The sequence below is a fragment of the Pongo abelii genome, chromosome 13 (genome assembly GCF_028885655.2).
Source record: "Pongo abelii isolate AG06213 chromosome 13, NHGRI_mPonAbe1-v2.0_pri, whole genome shotgun sequence".
Classification (NCBI taxonomy): domain Eukaryota; kingdom Metazoa; phylum Chordata; class Mammalia; order Primates; family Hominidae; genus Pongo; species Pongo abelii.
Genome location: NC_071998.2, coordinates 59,381,307 through 59,401,722, shown reverse-complemented (window position 1 = coordinate 59,401,722; position 20,416 = coordinate 59,381,307). Strand labels below are relative to the sequence as shown.

General features: G+C 43.5%; 1 protein-coding gene and 1 long non-coding RNA gene across 4 annotated transcripts in view; one reads left to right on the top strand and one right to left on the bottom strand.

The window, feature by feature from the left end:
• Window positions 1–20,416, bottom strand: part of PIP5K1B (phosphatidylinositol-4-phosphate 5-kinase type 1 beta) — a 310,275-nt gene that overhangs the window by 3,751 nt on the left and 286,108 nt on the right. For all 3 annotated transcript variants that reach the window (XM_054520016.2, XM_063714238.1, XM_054520013.2), the window contains one exon: window positions 14,586–14,703. In XM_054520016.2, coding sequence (XP_054375991.1) covers window positions 14,586–14,703 — 118 coding nt within the window. The remainder of the gene's footprint in view (window positions 1–14,585; window positions 14,704–20,416) is intronic.
• Window positions 1–20,416, top strand: part of LOC134759776 (uncharacterized) — a 68,400-nt gene that overhangs the window by 33,825 nt on the left and 14,159 nt on the right. The window lies entirely within an intron of this gene.

Genomic DNA, 20,416 nt, shown 5'->3' with positions numbered 1-20,416 from the left:
CTCCAGCCTGGGCAACAAGAGCAAAACTCCGTATCAAAAATAAAATAAAATAAATTGTCTGTAAATTTATACCACTGAATAACTCAGAATACTGTAAACAGTTGGTGACTTATGCAACGGGAACGATCTGAAAAGAATTTAATACCTTGATGTCGCTCATAAAATTGGTTAAATTTATAGTTTAATAAAAAAACACACAGAGTCTTACAAAAGATACTCTCCTCAGTATTAAAGAATGATTTCCAGCTTTGGTCATAAAATGTCCTTTGCGTTCACACAGTAAGTTTAGTTTAGTTTTTTTTTTTAAACTAAGGATGTCATAGAAGTTTCTATAAGCTCCTATAAACACTCACTCTCACCCACAGGGCTCAAGAATGTCAAAATTGGGTGAGCACTGCCAACTCTCCACCCATGTTGTAATGTAATTCTTGGATGACATGATCTGGATACATGAACGTGTCTGTTTTGCATTAATTTATAACCCTATTAAAATGAGATGGAGAGGTATCTGTGGGATCTGAAAGCACAGTGTCTTCTTGCTTGTAAACATGGCCACAGTGAGAAGTATGCAGAAACCATTTTATTATTCCTTCCTTAGCATAAAATGTGCTATAATTTTCCTTCCTTCAAATTCATAACTCAGGAGTCCTATATTAGCCATCACTGCAGAGACACAAACATCACTTCTGTACCCTGGAAGGAAACTCATAGCTTGAGCTCATTCTTCAAAGTGTGGTATGCGCAGAAGTCCCTTCTGCTCCCCAGCACGCAGATGGACTCTTCAGGGCATTATTGCCCAAAAGATGAGCAGCTTCTCCTCAAGGTCAACCAAGATTCAGACCCATCCTGACCGAATGGCTGTAGAGACTGAAATAAGGTTTGACCGCTCAGGGATCATAGAGACCTCACGGGACTTGTCAGTGTTGTTCATCCTGGCCAACCTAACTGTGGTGAAGTTCCTCCTCTCTCAGCGCTGGTGCTTTGGCAGAGGAGCTCAGAGACTACAGACCCTGGAGTGACATTTCAGCTCTGTCCCCAGCTGAACCTCTGTACACACACACACAGACACACACACACCCACACACCCACAAAGGTGCAGCATTTTTGCCTGTGCACTGAGATAACTCTGAGAATTCATAACTATTTAAAATTCTGATACCTGACAGTAAAAAGTGTCATAATAGTTGACATAAAAAGTAAAAGTAGAGTATTTCAGCCTAAATCCCAGTGTTATTCATCCCACACATATGCTGGAGTGTGAGAGAGAGAAAGGTGTATTTTTATTTCTACCTAAAATAAAATGCTTGATTCTGTGATTGAAACTACACAATAGTACGTACACAAGGGGTCATAGATTACAAAGCTTTTCAATATTACAATTAAATAATTTTAAACATTTTAAAAAATTATTTAAAATTAAATAATTAAACACTAAGACAGAGCAATAAGGGAAAACAGCAAATCAAAAGCAATCTGTCCACTAATTAACCCAGGAGCCGTTTCTAGGGGGCTGACTGCACTGTGAAGTCGGATCCCCTGGAGGGAACCCAGGCGGGAAACGCTCCCAGGAGGGCTTCCCAACTCGGACGGCCTCGGTTGACTTCTCAGAGCCACAGGAAGGGCATGAGAAGGTGAGGAGTTTCTTTTCCGAGAGACTTTTCCTAGACTCATTCCTTCCACTCCTGCTTGCCTTTCTCAAGCCTTCCCTTGACACCCTTCCCCCATCAACCGACTGGCTTACAAACATATTGAGAATTTCTGAACATCTGGGATGTGGTGTGAGGGAGCTTTAGGGCAGTGCTGAGAGAGGCGGAGCTTCACCACAGTTAGGTTGGCCAAGATGAACAGCACTGACAAGGCCCCGTGAGGTCTCCATGATCCCTGAGCAGTCAACCCTTGGGGTGATATCCCTTTTTTTTTTTTTTTTTTTTTTTTTTAAGCTATAATTACCTCAGGTTTCAGTCCTGAGGCCTTATTAAAGCAAGAGCTTTCTCTGGTGTCCAGGAAATCCTCACTTTGGTTTCAAGTTGAAATTCTTTGTTCCAAATATCTTTGACGAAAGCATCAGCTTTTCTCTCGGCCATTGTAGGCCTAGTCCCGTGTTTCATTTTCCTACACACAGCTCCTGTTTCTGTCATCAATTCTGAATTCTCTTTTTTTCCAGGTCTGCTCTGTTTCCTTTCTATTTCTCTTGTCCTGATTCTTTTGTCTGATGTTCCTTTGGTTGCCATGAGATCACATCAACTCATCCCGCCTCCCTCTGCCCACGTTAGTCAAAACTCACAGCATCACCACAAATCCATACTAAGGCTCAGGATACCTCACCCCAACATCATCTCCTTGGCTCCAGGGTCCCCCTCATCTCTGGGTTCACCCGATTTCTTTCCCGGAGATCCCTGAATTTTATTTTATTATTATTTTTTGAGACAGAGCTTCCCTTTGTCACCCAGGTTGGAGAGCAACAGCATGATCTTGGCTCACTGCAACCTCCGCCCCCTGCATTCAAGTGATTCTCGTGCCTTAGCCTCCTAAGTAGCTGGGATTACAGGTATGCGCCTCCATGCCCAGCTAGTTTTTGCATTTTTAGTAGAGATGGGGTTTCACCATGTTGCCCAGGCTGGTCTTGAACTCCTGGCCTTAAGTGATGGGCCCCTCTCGGCCTCCTAAAGTGCTGGGATTACAGGCGTGAGCCACCATGCCTGGTTGAGATCCCTGAATTTTGAACACAAGGTATCACCTTTGGGTTCTGGGAAGTCCAGAGTCTCTCTCTCTCTTTTTTTTTTAAATAAAGCTCTATATTTTATTATATTTATACCTATCCTGTATTGGGAGTTACTTCACAAGGCATAATCATTTGGGGATGTAGTGCAGTAGGGGATTTCTCGTCGCATTGGATTCCAGTAGTAGCAGGGACCCAAAAGCTCACCATTTTGTTAGGCATGGAAGCAAATAAATACATGTGCTAGTGCTGCAGAATCAGGACACAGCAGTGTGAACAGAAGAAAATCACACTGCTATGGAACTGCATTGCTGAAAGGAAACTTAGGCACGCTCAGGTCCAAATTTCCTACCTTTGTACTTAAAAAATATTTGGACTCAGCATTAGAGGTGAAGTTACTCTCTTCCAAAGACCAGGGACTACAAGGCTTCAACCGAGAAGCTTTGAGGCAGAAGGCAGGACTTTTGCCATCCTTGAAGGACGTGTACAATTGGGATAAAGAGCTATTTTGTTCCTGATCTGGTAGACTGTTGGTTGAATTCTGGGGTGTTGGCAGCACATGGAGTGCCAGGCCTCCTGCCGGCCTCCAGATGCCTCATTAAAGCATCCCACACCAAGCAGCAGGTAGATGAGCCATAAGGTGAGAGCAGACCCAAGAAGCAGCTGACACTCGTCTGTGCCGTTCTCCTGGGATGGATTTAAGATTTGGCCTCTCATTTCAAAACTGTTAGTGTGGTAACATTTTAACACAGTTCCCTGACTGATTAATTTGTTTTCTAAGGACCCAAGAGAAGCCTGAGAGCATCAGTGATTTATACTGGCAGACAGTTCTGCAGTGGACTTTTCAGCACTTGAGTGACTCCTGCTAATTGTAAATCTGGGTGGTTACCTCATGATATGGTTTGGCTCTGTGTCCCTACCCAAATCTCATGTCAAATTGTAATCCTCATGTGTTGGGGGAGTGGTCTGGTGGGGGGCGATTGATTCATGGGGGCAGACTTCCCCCTTGCTGTTGTCATGTCAGAGTTCTCACGAGATCTGGTTGTTTGATAAATGTCTGGTGATTGCCACTTCCGTCTCTCTCCTGCCACTATGTAAGATGTGCCTGGCTTCCCCTTCACCTTCTGCCATGATGGTAAGTTTCCTGAGGCCTCCCCAGCCATGTGGAACTACGAGTTAATTAAACCGCTTTCCTTTATTAATTACCCAGCCTTGGGTAGTTCTTTATAGCAGTGTGAAAATGGACTGATACACCTTATCATCTAACACATCACATAGATCTGTTGCTGCAACACAATCCACTCTGACCCCTGCTTCGGCCACATTTGGAAAATGTGGGGGGAGGAATATGGTACTGGTTTCATTTGAAAAGGAGCACTGCCTGAGGACAACGCCACTGGCTTCTCTCTCACTCACAGGAAGGAATGCACCAGAGGCCCTCTGCCAAGACCCAGAGGGTGGAAATTAGAAGCTGCACACCCAGGCTAGGTGCAGTGGCTCACACCTATAATCCTGGCACTTTGGGAGGCCGAGGCGGCTGGATCACCTGAGGTCAGGAGTTCGAGACCAGCCTGGCCCACATGGTGAAACCCTGTTGTTACAAAAAAAAAATAAAAATAAAAATTAGCCGGGTGTGGTGGCGTGCGCCTATAATTTCCAGCTACTCAGGAGACTGAGGCATGAGAATCACTTTAACCTGGGAGGTGGAGGTTGCAGTGAGCCGGTATTGCGCCACTGCACTCCAGCCTGGGTGACAGAGGAAGATTCCATCCAAAAAAAAAAAAAAAAAGTTGTGCCCCCATCAAGCCTTTTCCATCTCAGCACTTTCCTTGGTGGCATTTTTCTTTACAAAAACACCCAAGTAGCTGTTATGGGCTAAATTGTGTTCCCCTAAAATTTCTATGTTAAAAGTCCTAACTGTTATCACCACAGAATGTGACCTTATTTGGAGGCAGGGTCTTTATAGAGGTAATCAGATTAAAACGAGGCCACAGGTTGGGCCCTAATTCAATATGGCTGATGTCTTTATGCAAAGGGGAATTTTGGATACAGACATATACAGGGGGAATATGTGATGTGAAGACATAGGGAGATGAAGGCCACCTACAAACCAGCGAGAGAGGCTAGAACAGATCCTTGCCTCACAGCCCTCGGAAGGAATCCACCCTGCCAACACCTTGATCTTGAACTTCTGGCCTCCAGAACGACAAGAAAAGAAATTTCTGTTCAAGACACCAAATCTGGGGTACTTTGTTACAGCAGCTCTAGAAAACTAATAAAATAGCAATCACTGGGATTTAGGAAGTCTTTTAAAAAACCCCACGTATTTTTATTATATTTAATTCTATTATCTACTAAAGTTACTTCAAAAGCCACAATCACCTGGGAGTTCCATGGCTGTAGGTGAGGACCTGTGGAAGACTGAAGGTGGAGAATGGCTTTCTCCACCCCAGATTTGTTGATACTTTGTTAAAATTGCTGCCTAAACAGTAGAAAGAAGCATTTTCTGTGTTGAATCCCCAATTTGCCAAGGGAGCCTTTCAAAAAGGCTCAAGCGGAATTGGCCTTGATGGATGAGGGGGGCACACTTGGACCTGAGGGAAGGTAGCACCTTCATTTTTGCGCCACATTGTAATTGTAGCCTCCAGTCCAACTTGAAAGGTGGTGGAGCTGGGCCTGTCAGAGTGAGCTGCCTTTGACCTCTGAAGGACATACCCCCCTCTGCTGACGTTGCACGTACAACACTGAAAGGCTATAATAAAGTACATGGAGTGGGAACTCCATTGAGACACACACTTGCTCTTCATTACGTTTCAATTCTAGGGGCTCCATCACTCCTTCCCCGCCTTGATTATCAGTAGGTGGCAGTAGAGGGCTTGCTGAAAGCAGCAACTCAATGGCAAGCCTAGTTCATAAACTTGAGGGTGTAGGAGCTTCCTAGGCTTTGCTTCTACATTAGAGGCATGTGTAATGGGACAGCTGTCTTGCCAGGGGAGTCACACGGTTCCCCCTTACATTAGCATACAAGAATTCCAGGATGCTCAGAGCTGAAGGACCCTGTCAACAAGCTCAGGGGATCTCAGCTCTGGATGTGTGTAGAGCTTTAAAAAATACCAATGCCTCGGTCCACCCCCAGGGATTTTACTTCGAACACAAATTATGTCCCCAACAGGTGACTGACTCTGTTCATATAGTCATTTACCTGATACCTCTTTGTGAGGAATACAAACTAATTTGGAAACATCTACCTAACCTCACAGTGACTTAACCAGGGAGAAGGGAAGTGAACAGGAAAATGAGGCTGTGTGTGGTAAGAAGCATTTAATTCACAGGTCCCTCGGTAAGGTAGAGGGGTGGGCTGAATTGTGTCCCCCCAATATTCTTATCCACCTGGAGCCTCAGACTGTAACCTTATTTGGAAATAGGGTCTTTGCAGATGTAATTAGTTAAGATGAGGTCATACTGGATTAGGGTGAACCCTAAATCAAATGACTGACATCCTTATAAGAAGAGAGGCCACACAGAGGCACAGAACGTCACAGGGAAGAAGGCCATATGAACATGGCAGCAGAGACCAGAGTGACGCAGATCAAAGGACCAAGGGACATGTGGAGCCACCAGAGGCTGAAAGAGGGAGGGAAGGATCCTCCCCTGGCGCCTTCAGAGGAAGTGTGGCACTACTGACACCTTGATTTCAGACATCTGGCCTCTAGAACTGTGAGACAATCCATTTCTGTCTGTGGTCATTTGCGATAGCAGGCCTTGGAAACCAGCATAGGCAGAAGCAGACCACGGGAAGCCAGGCCCTCAACTGCCTACTCCTACTCGTGCCATTCATCACACTTGGGGGGCTTTATTTTTTATAAACCGAACAGTCCTTAAGCATTTTCCCATTCCCCCTCAGAGCCCAGGAGGGGAAATGGCGTGAATGAGGACAGTCCTGTTTACCAAGTCCATGGGTGTGATCTAAACTTGTTTTCCTAAAAGTTCTTGTTTGTTCTAATCTGGTTCTTTCTAAGTCTGCTGTTTGTTTCCTGCAGGCTCAGGGCTCGCAGACCCCAAGTTCACACCATTAGAGGCTGTTCTTCTTCAAACACTATTCCCAAGAGTTGGAAAGTCTCTGGAGAATGGCAAACACTGGCTTTCTCTGACAAGGAAGACAAAAATAGAAACCACAAAGAGAAGCAATAGGAAGAGTCTAGAGGAATAAGGGAAGGGAAGAGAGGCCAGTCGCAGGAGGCAAAGAATGAAAAATGAGGGGCAACCTGTGCCTGGATGTATAATAATAAAAGACCCAGGCAAACTGGAGCAGAACTAGCTTTTAAGAAGGTGGAAATCAGCCGGGTGCAGTGGCTCACGCCTATAATCCCAATTTGGGAGGCCGAGGTGGGCGGATCGCTTGAGGTTGAATTCGAGGCCAGCCTGGCCAACATGGGGAAACCTCATCTCTATTCAGCCGGGCATGGTGGCGTGAGTCTGTAGTCCCAGCTACTTGGGAGGCTGAGGCAGGAGAGTCACTGGAATCTGGAAGGCGGAGGTTGCAGTGAGCCAAGATTGCACCACTGCACTTCCGCCTGGGCAACAGAGATTATCCTGTCTGAAAAAAAAAAAAAAAAGAAAAAAGAAAGAAAGTAGAAATCAAGCTAGCCTGCAAGCCAAGATTCACTGTAAAGCTAGGACCTGACAGAAAAAAAAAAAAAAAAAAATCTACTGCAGCCCTGCAAACTGTCATTCAATTGCTAACTCTGAGCCTAATTTAACTGGAAAGCCAGTATGCCTTTATAACTCCAGCTGGAATTCTCTGCGCTAATCCTTAAACAGCAGTTTAATGCTGTTTGTTTTTAAAAAAAATCCTATGGGTGACCTCCTAATCTAGACTGACAGGTTGCCTCATTAATTTGAAGCTTGCGTCACTTTTATTTCAAGAATGGGAATAACTTGTAGATGCTGTGAGACTCGGGCAATGGGAGGTCCATTTTCTCAGCTCTTCCACATGTCTTAGAAATATTATTTGTCAATAACTTAGGGGCCAAGCATTTCTGGAAATAAACAAGGGCCCTAATTTATCCTTTCCAAAATCTCTTCACTTCTCAATAATGTGATCACGTGGCAGAAGGAAAGGGGCTTCTGGTCAAATGCCTTCTACACCAAACGCAGTGTTTGTCTTTTCTCCTTCCTACTCTGCTCTCCCTAAAATCTACCAAAAACCTGAGCAGCATCTGTGGTTGGTAGGGGATCGAATTCTCTCCTGAGAAGGAATAGGAAATGCCACTGTTTCAAATACACACCCCTTCCAGCAGCCGATACTGGCTCCAACAAGGAATGATTACAGAGACCCAATATAAGTCATTAACCTCAACGCCGAGGGATTCAAATCCAGAAATGTAGTTTCTTTTGCCAAAAAAGTTCCACTGAATTTTCTAAGACCCCTGTGACCTAATTTAAAGTGTTTTTCTTCTCTTTCTCATGCTTTTTCCATACATAATAGTATGATAAGCTGTTAATTCAATCATTTTCACTTCTCTGCCACCCTTCTTCCCATGATCAAAGAGTATTATTAACTACCCTGAAAACACATTAAATAATCAAGCTGTCCAACAGCTGCCCATCAGAGCGCTAATCTCCAATACTGGCGTGGCTCAAAAACAGCTTAACTGTTTCTTCTCCTTCGCTCACAGCTATTTTTGTATTTCAAACAGCAATTTTGCAGAGAAGAAAAACTGGATGAAAGTACATATTATTGAGAGGATGTTAATATGGAAAGTGTAAGGGCATAACCTTGGGTCTGAATAGTAGAAGCAAGGAAGTCACTGTTTTGTGGCAGCCATCTTTCAAACTTCTATATTATTAAAAAAGCAATCCCATTATCTCCCACTTACCCAGCCATTCCCAGCTAGTCATAAAAGGATATTCTCTCCCAATACACTTTTCAACAGAAATGGCTTTTTGTTGGTTGTTCCTCTTTCCATGAAAACCAAATTGCACTCTACATCAGGCAAAGAAGCCGCCTTAGAAACGGAAATAACAGCCACTCTGACAGCATCCGGTGCCTTAGAATATCTGGGACTATTTACAAAGTAGAATCTTGCGCTATTATGAAGACTGCATGATTGCCCATTTTAAATCAATACAGCCTGCTCATCTCTGTGTATTCTTTTAAATACCCTAATCTGTGTCATCAACTCAAAATTCAATGAAAAACACATCTTTGGTCACTGGATAAAATCATCTTAGAAAACACTTCCCTTGATTTGAATATTTGAAAATGAGTCAAATAGCTTGGAACTCTACAGTGTGAAGGTGAATGGCCTTTAAAAAACCATGCAGAATAACTAGGTACATAAAATCTGAACTAAATGTCTCACTGAGGATGATGGAACAATTAGCTGCCTTCTCAACTCACCGATCCTTTTTAATTTCATGTTGAGTTACAGGAAAAAGCAGGAGAGCTAGCCTAATGCACGCACACATAATGTGTGGATGGATCCTTAAAAGGATATTTCATATGTTATCTGGTGGGCATACGTCATTTGGGTTTAAACTTATGTATTTTTACACAAAGGTAAATGGTATTATACATTACTGTATAAATAAAAGCACTAGGGGATTAGGCTACAACTACTAATAGAGAAATGCTATCTTAAAGGAGGAGAAGCATTACAAGAGAAACCTGACCACGTTTGGAGACAACACTGAACAGGAGGTCACCAGAGAAGCTTCCAACTGCCCTTCAGATAAAGATGGCTGTGATTCAGAGCATTAAAATTATGTTAAAAGGAAAAAAGAGACAATGCAAAGACAAGATTGGTTTTCCTTTCTTGTGCTTTTCTTTTCCATTTTCTTTCTTTTTTTTTTCTGAGACGGAGTTTTGCTCTTGTTGCCCAGGCTGGAGTGCAATGGCGCAATCTTGGCTCACCGCAACCTCTGCCTCCCGGGTTCAAGCCATTCTCCTGCCTCAGCCTCCTGAGTAGCTGGGATTACAGGCATGCACCACCACGCCTAGCTAATTTTGTAGTTTTAGTAGAGATAGGGTTTCTCCATGTTGGTCAGGCTGGTCTCGAACTCCCGACCTCAGGTGATCTGCCCACCTCGGCCTCTCAAAGTGCTGGGATTACAGGCATGAGCCACTGTGCCCGGCCTCCATTTGTTTTTTCATAATGCAGTTGCAAATGAAAATACTGAAGGGAGGGCAATGAGCTGTACCCTTTCTGATCTAGAAGAGCACGCAAAACAAAAAATAAAAATTTCCAGCATGAAAACACATTCTGGAATTACAAGTTAATGGTGCAGGACTTTCTAGATGTATTGCCATAAAATTTAAGTTTAAAGAATGTGAAAGTTTATGGTACAGGAGGTGATTAAACAGCAAAATTTGGAGAAACAACAGTAGATACTTTGGAAACCTTTCTCTTTCTTTCTTTCTCTTTCTCTTTCTCTCTCTTTCTTCCTCCCCTCCCCTCCCTTCCCTTCCCTTCTTCCCTTCCTTCCTTCCTTTCCTTCTTTTCTTTCTTTCTTTCAATTTTTTTAGAGACAGTGTCTCACTCCATTGCCTAGGCTGGGGTGCAGTGACAAGATCATAGCTCACTGCAACCTCAGACTCCTGGGCCTGAGGGATCCTTTAGCCTCAGCCTCACAAGTAGCTGGGACTACAGGCATGCACCACCAAGCATGGCTAATTTTTTTTTTTTTTTTTAAATTTTTGTAGAGATGAGGTATCACTGTGTTGCCTGGGCTGGTCCTGAACTCTGGGCCTCAAGCAATCTTCCCGCCTTGGAAAATCTTATTTCTATAGCTCTTCGTAATTTAGAATGAACCTAGTTTAATAATTCATTTTATAGATGAGAAAACTGAGATCACTGAATTCAAGGGAAATGATTAATGAGAGGCAGAGACCAGCATAGACTCCAGGTGCCTATTTCTCTCTAATTAATTTATGCTTCATTTGGTTTTGCAACAGGTGAAGAGACTAAGTTAAAATATGAGAAAAACTCTGTAGGGATCATTTCTGGGGGTCCATGAGGTCAAACTATTTTCCTAATAATACAAAGATGTTGTTTGCCTTTTTATTCTCATTCCCTTTCATGGATGTACAATGGAGCTTTCTAGAAATGAAATGATGTATTATATATATCAAGAAGACAGATACAGAAACAGATGTGAGAATCTTTTTTCTTCCATTAAGCCAGACATTAGGGATTTGCAGAAATATAAAAGAATGCCACCCTTCTCACAAAATTTATTTTTGTTTTGGAAAATATAATAATATTCATAAAAACATTATTTAATGTATAATAGATTACTATTTTAAATTAATGAATACTTAAACAATTTTGGCTAGGTGCAGTGGCTCACTCCTGTAATCCCAGCACTTTGGGAGGCCGAGATGGGCAGACTGCTTGAGTCCAGCCTGGGCAGTTTGAGACCAGCCTGGGCAACATGGTGAAACCCCATCACTACAAAAAAGCACAAAAATTAGCCAGGTGTGGTGGCATGCACCTGTAGTCCTAGCTACTCAGAAGGCTGTGAGGCACAAGAATCATTTGAACCTGGGAAACAGACATTGCAGTGAGCTGAGATCACACCACTGCACTCCAGCCCGAGCAACAGAGCAAGACCTTGTCTCAAAAAACAAAAACATTCTGTTTTAGTTTTGAAAACACAAAATATTGATAAATACAACCTAGATACCAAAACACTCTTCAGAATTCTCAATAATTTTTAAGAGTTTAAAGGGGACCTGAGATCAAAAGGTCTGAGAACTGCTATACTAGAACATTAAAAAATAATCAGGAGGCCAGGCACAGTGGCTCACGCCTGTAATCCCAGCACTTTGGGAGGCCGAGGCGGGCGGATCACCTGAGGTCAGGAGTTCAAAATCAGCCTGACCAACATGGCGAAACCCCGTCTCTAGTAAAAATATGAAAAATTAGCTGGGCGTGGTGGCAGGTCCCTGTAATCCCAGCTACTTAGGAGGCTGAGGCAGGAGAATCGCTTAAACCTGGGAGGTGGAGGTTGCAGTGAGTCGAGATCACGCCACTGCATTCCAGCCTGGGCGACAAGAGTGAAATTCCATCTCAAAAAAAAAAAATTCAGGAAAAAACAGTGAAAGAATTTTACAAAAAATATTCTCAATAAAACCCCCTCATTCCTTCCCTTCTGCATCCTTCCCTCACTCTTGTAAGACACATGATTCCAACGAGATGGATGTGAGACTTATATTTATGGTCAATAACAACAACAGGGTGCTCCTGGGTTCAAGTTTAGGCAGGACCACACATGGAGCTGAATTTGAGTTTTGGCTCACTCAGGAATATTGCACCTCCCTGACTGGTGAAAATCTAGTTTTTGTAAAGACACATGAAAGTGGCATGAATCCTTAGCTCATGAAGATGACATTTTACTTAGCTTCTTTCTGAAAGGCTTTCCTGATTTCTGGTTCCAGATGAATCCAACATGGGACCAAAAATGTATTTTTTTCTCTATTTAATTCCCCATTTTCTTGGTTGGGGGTGGACCAACTTTTCTGTAAGGATTTTGTGATCTGCTACAACCTCATTTTTTTTAAAGCGGGGGCAATGGTAGGGAGGAGCATTGCTCAGTGCAAAAAAATTTGTTTATGCAAAATCCAGGATATTCAGAGAAGAAATCTTTTTACAGTGGTTGGTGGGGGACCTGCTGTTTTATGTAGGGGGCGGTCAAGAAAAGCCTATCTGAAAAAGAGGTACTTGGGCTGAGACCTGAAGGAAGTGAGGGAGCATGGGATAGGTGGAAAAGAATACACAGACAGGAATGGCAAACACAAAAGTCCCGAGGCAGAGATGTGCTTGGTCTGTGGGAGGAACACCAAGGAGGCCAGTGTGGCTAGAATAGCATCAGCAAGGTAGAGGGAGACCCAGGGAGGGGGCAGGTCGGAGACGCAGGGGAGACCAGACCATGCAGGGCCTGGAGGACTTTTTTTTTTCTTTTGGAGACAGAGTCTGGCTCTGTCGCCCAGGCTGGAGTGCAGTGGCGTGATCTCGGCTCACTGCAAGCTCTGCCTCCCGGGTTCACGCCATTCTCCTGCCCCAGCCTCCCGAGTAGCTGGGACTACAGGCGCCTGCCACCATGCCTGGCTAATTTTTCTCTGTATTTTTAGTAGAGACGGGGTTTCACTCTGTTAGCCAGGATGGTCTCAAACTCCTGACCTCGTGATGCTCCTGCCTCACCCTCCCAAAGTGCTGGGATTACAGGCGTGAGCCACCGTGCCCGGCCAGGGCTTTTTTTTTTTTTTTTTTTTTTTTTGAGACAGGGTCTTGCTCTGTTGCCTAGGTGGGAATGCAGTGGCATGATCTCGGCTCATTGCAACCTCCGCCTCCCAGGTGCAAGTGATTCTCCTACCTCAGCTTCCTAAGTAGCTGGGACTACAGACATGCACCACCATGCCCGCCTACTTTTCCTATTTTTAGTAGAGATGGGGTTTCACCATCCTGGTCAGGCTGGTCTTGAACTCTTGACCTCAAGTGATTTGCCTGCCTCAGACTCCCAAAGTGCTGGGATTAGAGGCATGAGCCACCGTGCCTGGCCAGGACTTTGGATACTACTCCAGAATTGCTGGGAGTAGCATCTTAGGTGACTGATGCCCTGCAGAGCACTTATGAGGAATTACAGTGCTAGGTCAGGGATATGGAAAAGCATAAAATACAGGCTCAAAGAGGCTCAGGGAGCCACTGTGAGACATGCATCACTCGGTGCTGATTCCTGAAGTTGCACTTGTATACCAGGAGCGACACAGAGTATTCGCTCAGGTTTAGCAAAACTTAAAAAAACTCAGAAAATTCCAAAAGAACACTTCCCCTGTTTTATGTAATTTTGTGCAGGTAGGCCGGGTGCAGTGGCTCATGCCTGTAATCCCAGCACTTTGGGAGGCCGAGGTGGGCAGATCACCTGAGGTCGGGAGTTTGAGACCAGCCTGACCAATATGGAAACCCCGTCTCTACTAAAAATACAAAATTAGCCAGGCGTGGTGGCACATGCCTGTAATCCCAGCTACTAGGGTGGCTGAGGCAGAAGAATCGCTTGAACCTGGGAGGCGGAGGTTGCGGTGAGCGGAGATCGCACCATTGCACTCCAGCCTGGGCAACAAGAGCAAAACTCTGCCTCAAAAAAAAAAAAATTTTTTTGTGCAGGTGTACAAAGACGTAGCATACATGCAAGATGCACTTGGCACAGAAAATACTCTTTTACAGTGTACCCCATCAGGGTATCTTTCTAGGCATTATCTAAGAGTTTGATTAAGCTGATACAGGTAATTTGACAGGCACTAAAGGGTCACTCATGATCCTCAACGCAGCACTGTAAGGTAGGCAGGGTGGGCATTATTTCCCTCCTTAGGCAGTCAGAAAGGTTCCTGCCCAAATCACACAGCTGGTTGGTGACAACTGAGGAGAGAATCAGCCAAGATTCTCCAGCACTGAATTTGGGTTCTTCCCATGACCCAGTTCTGCGCCTCTTGGCCTACTAACTTACCAAGGGAGCAACGCCAACACGCAGAAGATTCAAACATCAGGGAGCACGGCTGAGTCAAAGGGAAACATTACCTCGTTGGGAAGAACACTAAGGATCCCTACTTTGCCTCAACTTTAGAGGATTCGTTCTCCCCTTTGTTATACGTGGTGATTTCGTATTGACCTAGATGTTCTTTTGTGTAATAAATTGTAGGAAAACATTGCTTGTGAAAAGAAGCACCATTTGCATAAGTGAAAGGGTGCCATCATTTCTTTTAAAACCCAAGCATGCCTGGTTTTATTGAACTTGTTCTTGTGTAAGCCATGGCCTGGATCCATTTACAAACCAAAAGCGGAGGAGAGTAAACTAAAAAATTACTTACTAAATAGACGTCAAGCACAGAAGCATTGTCATCCTGCACTTCCAGAGTGTTGGGCTCAGCAGTCAAGTAGATGGTCCCCTCTTCCAAGGTAAATGTTGAACTGGAAGGTAACCCTTTGCTGGAAAAATAAAGATGAATGATGAGCATGAGGCCCCCGGAACAAAATCTAAAGACACCTCCAAAGTCCTAAAGAGGGTGAGGTGGGCAGCTTTTGGGGATAAACAATTTTGAGAATTTGAAGGAAATATGGTTATGCCTGGAGACGTGGTCACTTGAGTTTAAAGAATTCGGTTTTAGCCCAGGCGTGGTGGCTCATGCCTGTAATCCCAGGACTTTGGGAGGCTGAGGCAGGCAGATCACGAGGTCAAGAGATCAAGACCATCCTGGCCAACATGGTGAAACCCTGTCTCTACTAAAAATACAAAAATTAGCTGGGTGTGGTGGCGTGCACCTGTAGTCCCAGCTACTCAGGAGGCTGAGGCAGAAGAATCGCTGGAACTCAAGAGGCGGAGGTTGCAGTGAGCTGAGATCGCACCACTGCACTCTAGCCCGGCAACAGAGTGAGACTCCGTCTCAAAAAAAAAAAAAAAGTATTCGGTTTTACTAGAAGTGTATTTTCTCTCTCTACCAGCACATGAGATACCTCCTTGCATTTGGGAGAGGGGATTTGTGGGTCCCATGCCTTGTGAGTGGCAGGAGGATGTGAATCTAGGGGCTCATTAGTTATCTTTGACTTTGAATGATTGGTTCTTGCTGCTTCAATTTACAGTATTTACACTACCCTAGTTTACAAAAGATAACCTTGTGCATCATTAGCACTGATGATTTTTCTTTTTTTCCCCTTTTTACTCTTTTTTTTTTCTTTTTCAGTTACATCAGTGGTTCTCAAACTTACATGTGCCTCAGAATCCCCTGGTGGGCTGGTTAGAATGAAATTTCTTGGATCCCTCCCACAAAGCTTCTGAGCCAGAGTCTGGCATAGAGCCCATGGATTTGCATTTCTGACAAGTTCCCAGGTGATGCTAACGCTGCTGGTTGGAGTAGCAGTGAACCATACAAACACAGAGCATTGTGTTACGTCCTCTGTGAGGATAGCTGGAGCACACCCTTAGTAACTACGACAATACCAAAAGCCAAAGGAATGCAGGTAGACATTATATTGGAGAGTCATCTGAAGAGAAGCCACCGTTGTTTTGTTGTGATATAACCAGTGTTAACTGTTGAAACTGTTGAAGTAACTGGTCCTCTTTTTTTTTTCTTTTTTTTTTGAGACAGAGTCTTGCTCTGTTGCCCAGGCTGGAGTGCAGTGGCGTGATCTCAGCTCACTGCAATCTCCGCCTCCTGGGTTCCAGTGATTATCTTGCCTCAGCCTCCCGAGTAGCTGCGATCACAGGCATGCACCGCCATGCCTGGCTGATTTTTGTATTTTTAGTAGACACGAGGTTTCATCATGTTGGCCAGGCTGGTCTTGAACTCCTGACCTCAGGTGATCCGCCCACCACGGCCTCCCAAAGTGCCAGAAATACAGATGTGAGCCACTGTGCCCAGCTTGCTCCATTTTTATAGTGTTAACATTGGGTATTAATTTAGGGGCTCATGGATATACAAAATTTTTCCCCATTGAAATCAAAGTTATGTTTTTAACCTGTGGAAATTTGCCATGGAAAGGTTTTGCAGGAACAAAATATTTGAGAAAAAAAAAATGGAGAAGAGTGTGATATTGGTGTTGGGATTGTTGGCAGAAGGCTGGCCATTGGCCATGTGGAGGGAACCAACAGCAGCCTATGGTCTTCCCTGCGTGGTAGAGCTGAGGGCAGGGCTGGGGAAGGTGGGCTTCATCTCTCCTCTTCCTCTGCGACCCCTTCCAGGTTTAGATCAGAGCTCACCTCTTCTGAAAACTCCCCATCTAAAGTCATCCTCTGAGGTTCCTGTCTAAGCCTCCAAGCTGAACAGGAGGCCACTGAGGACATTATAATCTCTGTCTTTCCCGAGTCTGGGAACCTGGGAACTGCACATAATTCTGTCTTTGTATATATTTACCTATTAATTGAAGATATGTGAAATATTAGAAGCCCTTACCTTTTTAATATTAAAAAAAAACTTGTTAAAAGAATAGTGTGGATTTTTTTTTTTTTTGAGACGGAGTCTTGTTCTGTCAGCCAGGCTGGAGTGCAATGGCACGATCTTCGCTCACTGCAATCTCTGCCTCCTGGGCTCAAGCGATTCTCCTGCCTCAGCCTCTCAAGCAGCTGGGATCACAGGCTCCCGCCACCACGTCCCGCTAATTTTTGTATTTTTAGTAGAGATGGGGTTTCACCATGTTGGCCAGGCTGGTCTCAAACTCCTGACCTCGTGATTCACCCACCTTGGCCTCCCAAAATGCTGGGACTACAGGCATGAGCCACCATGCACAGCAAATTGTGTGGATCTTAAGAAGTAAGGTTCACTTGTATTTTTCCTGATTACAAAAGTCATAAAGAGGCTGGGCGCGATGGCTCACGCCTATAATCCCAGCACTTTGGGAGGCCAAGGCGGGCAGATCCATCTGAGGTCAGAAGTTTGACAGCAGCCTGGCCAATATGGTGAAACCTCGTCACTACTAAAAATACAAAATATTAGCTGGGAGTGGTGGCACACGCCTGTAATCCCAGCTACTCGGGAGGCTGAGGCAAGAGAATCACTTGAACCCGGAAGGCAGAGGTTGCAGTGAGTCACGATTGCGCCACTGCACTCCAGACTGGGTGACAGAGTGAGACTCCATCTCAAAAAAAAAAAAAAAAAAAAGAAAAACAAAATCCAAAAAAAACTAGGTTTTTCCATTCTTGAGTTTTTATTTATGATTTTTATTTCTTTCCTAATATTAAGTGTATCAAATATGTTAATATATATCAAATATATAAAAGAATATTCTAGAAGCTCTTATATATAAAAGAATATTCAGGAAGTATCTTTCTTTTTAAATTTTTATTTTTTTAAACTTTAATTTTGAAATAACTTTAAACTCACAGAAAAAGGGAAGGAATGCTGAAAAGTCCAGGATACCCTTCCCATCATTTGACCATATTTGCTTTGTCATTATTTATTTATAAATACCCATAAGCATTTTTTCCCTGAACTGTTTGGGGAGACTAAATTGCATACAAGTCATTCCTTTACCCATAAGCCCATCAGTGTGAATTTCCTAAAAACAAGGACATCCTTTTATATAATACAGTACAATTATCGAAATCAGGAAATGTAAAATGATATAATACTATGATCTGATCTATAGTTGATCTGGTTTGGGTCTGTGTCCCCCCCATCCAAATCTCATCTTGAATTGTACTCTCATAATTCCCATGTGTTGGGGGAAGGATCTGGTGGGAGATAATTAAATCATGGAGGCAGTTTCCCCCATGCTGTTCTCATGGTAGTGAATAAGTCTCATGAGATATGATGTTTTATAAGGGGTTTCCACTTTTGCTTCTGTCTCATTCTCCCTCACCACTGCCATGTAAGAAGTGCCTTTAGCCTTCCGCCATGATTGTGAGGCCTCCCCAGCCACATGGAACTATGAGTCCATAAAACCTATTTTTCTTCCCAGTCTCGGGTATGTCTTTATCAGCAGTGTGAAAATGGACTAATACAATAGTCCACATTTAAATTTTGCTGAAAATTTATGTTTTAGTATTTATTTTGAGATGGAGTCTCGCTCTGTTGCCCAGGCTGGAGTGCAATGGCACGATCTTGGCTCACTGCAACCTCCGCCTCCCAGGTCCAAGTGATTCTCCTGCCTCAGGCGCCGTAGCAGGGATTATAGGCACTTGCCACCATGCCTGGCTAATTTTTGTATTTTTAGTAGAGACAGAGTTTCACTGTTGGCCAGGCTGGTCTCGAACTGCTGGCCTCAAATGATCTGCTCACCTCGGCCTCCCAAAGTGCTGGGATTATAGGCATGAGCCACCACGCCTGGCCCCAAAATTAATTAATTAATTAATTAATTAATTTTTTTGAGACAGAATTTCACTCTTGTCACCCAGGCTGGAGTGCAATGGCGAGATCTCGGTTCACTGCAACCTCCGCCTCCTGGGTTCAAGTGATTCTCCTCTCTTAGCCTCCTGAGTAAATGAGATTACAGGCGCATGCCACCCCACCCAGCTAATTTTCATATTTTAGTAGAGACGGGGTTTTGCCATATTGGCCAGGCTGGTCTTGAACTCCTGACCTCAGGTGATCCACCCGCCTCAGCCTCCCAAAGTGCTGCGATTACAGGCATGAGCCACAGTGCCCAGCCTCCAAAATTTATTTTTTTTAAACGACGCTACATGCATATAAGTGTAAAATATAGCAGAAAGTAATTCTCTTTCTCCTGCCCTCTTGTGATCCAGCATTCTCCTCCCTAGAGGCAAACCCACCCACTTTGAAAGTATTTTTCAATCTAAGATTTACCTTTTATTTTTGGAAGCTATGAGTAAGCCACTGGCATGGTTAAGACAAAATTAACATACAAAAATTAATTAGAATATTATTTGAGACTTGACAGGTACATTTATCAATTATTTTAGCTAAAATATAGTATGATTACAGAAAAAAGAAATATCAGATTTACTTAGTATCATAAGGTCAAAATTTGATAAAATCAAATGGGCATCTTTCTTTTTTTTTTAAACTTTGTTATTTATACTGTTTTTCACACAGAATAGTTTCCTATCTTAGTAAGTAGAATATTTTGAATATCATTAAATTTGGGTGACAAAAATGAGGCTCATCGAGACATGTATCCAGATTATATAAAGAACTCTTATAACTTAGCAATAAAAAGGCAAATAACCAAATTTAAAAATGAGCAAAGAATCTGGAGAGTTCTCCAAAGAAGACATGAATGGTCAATAAGCATATAAAAAGATCCTTAGTATCCTTAGTCATAAGGAAAATGCAAATCAAAACTACAGTGAGATACCACTTTCACAACTACTAGGATAGTTATCATAGAAAATCAGGAAAATACAACTTGTTGGAGAGGAGGTAGAGCAACTGAAGCCCTCATACACTGCTGATGGGAATGTATTTGATAAAACGGTGCAGCTACTTCAGAAAACTCTTTGGTCTGTCCTCAAAGCAATATGATACACCAATTCCACTCCCACATACATATCCAAGAAAAATGAAAACATGTCCACACACAAGCTTGTATATGAATGTTTGCAGTAGCATTATTCATAGTAGCCAGAAAGTGGAAACAACTCAAACGTCCACCAACTGATGAATGGACAAATAATTCATAAAATGGAATATAACTCAGTAATAAAAAGAATAAAGCGCTGATATATGCAACAACATGAGGAAACCTTGAAAACATTATGCCAAGTGAAAGACGCCAGTCATAAGAGGACCACATATTACATAATTTCATTTATGCAAAATGTCTAAGAACAGACAAATCTAAGGAGACAGAAAAGCAGACTCATGTCTCTGGCTTGATGACATGAGCGAGAGTTGGGTTCTGAGATTTCGAGCTCTCTGGTGAAGAGACTGTGAGTGCAGGCCCGTGGAGGCCTGGGAAGCCATCTGCAATGTCCCAGGGTACATGCTGGTATAGTGCAGGCATGGGCCAGAGCACCTCCATCCTGGGGATGTCCTGCCCAGAGGTTACACACTGCTGTCCCACAAACCCAGTCTGGCTGGAAGAACTATGTTTTGAAGAAGAGATCTGTTGGCCAGGTGTGGTGGCTCATGCCTGTAATCCTAGCACTTTGGGAGGCTGAGGCAGGCGGATCGCCTGAGGTCAGGAGTTCAAGACCAGCCTAGCCAACATGGCGAAATCCTGTCTCTACTAAAAATACAAAAATTAA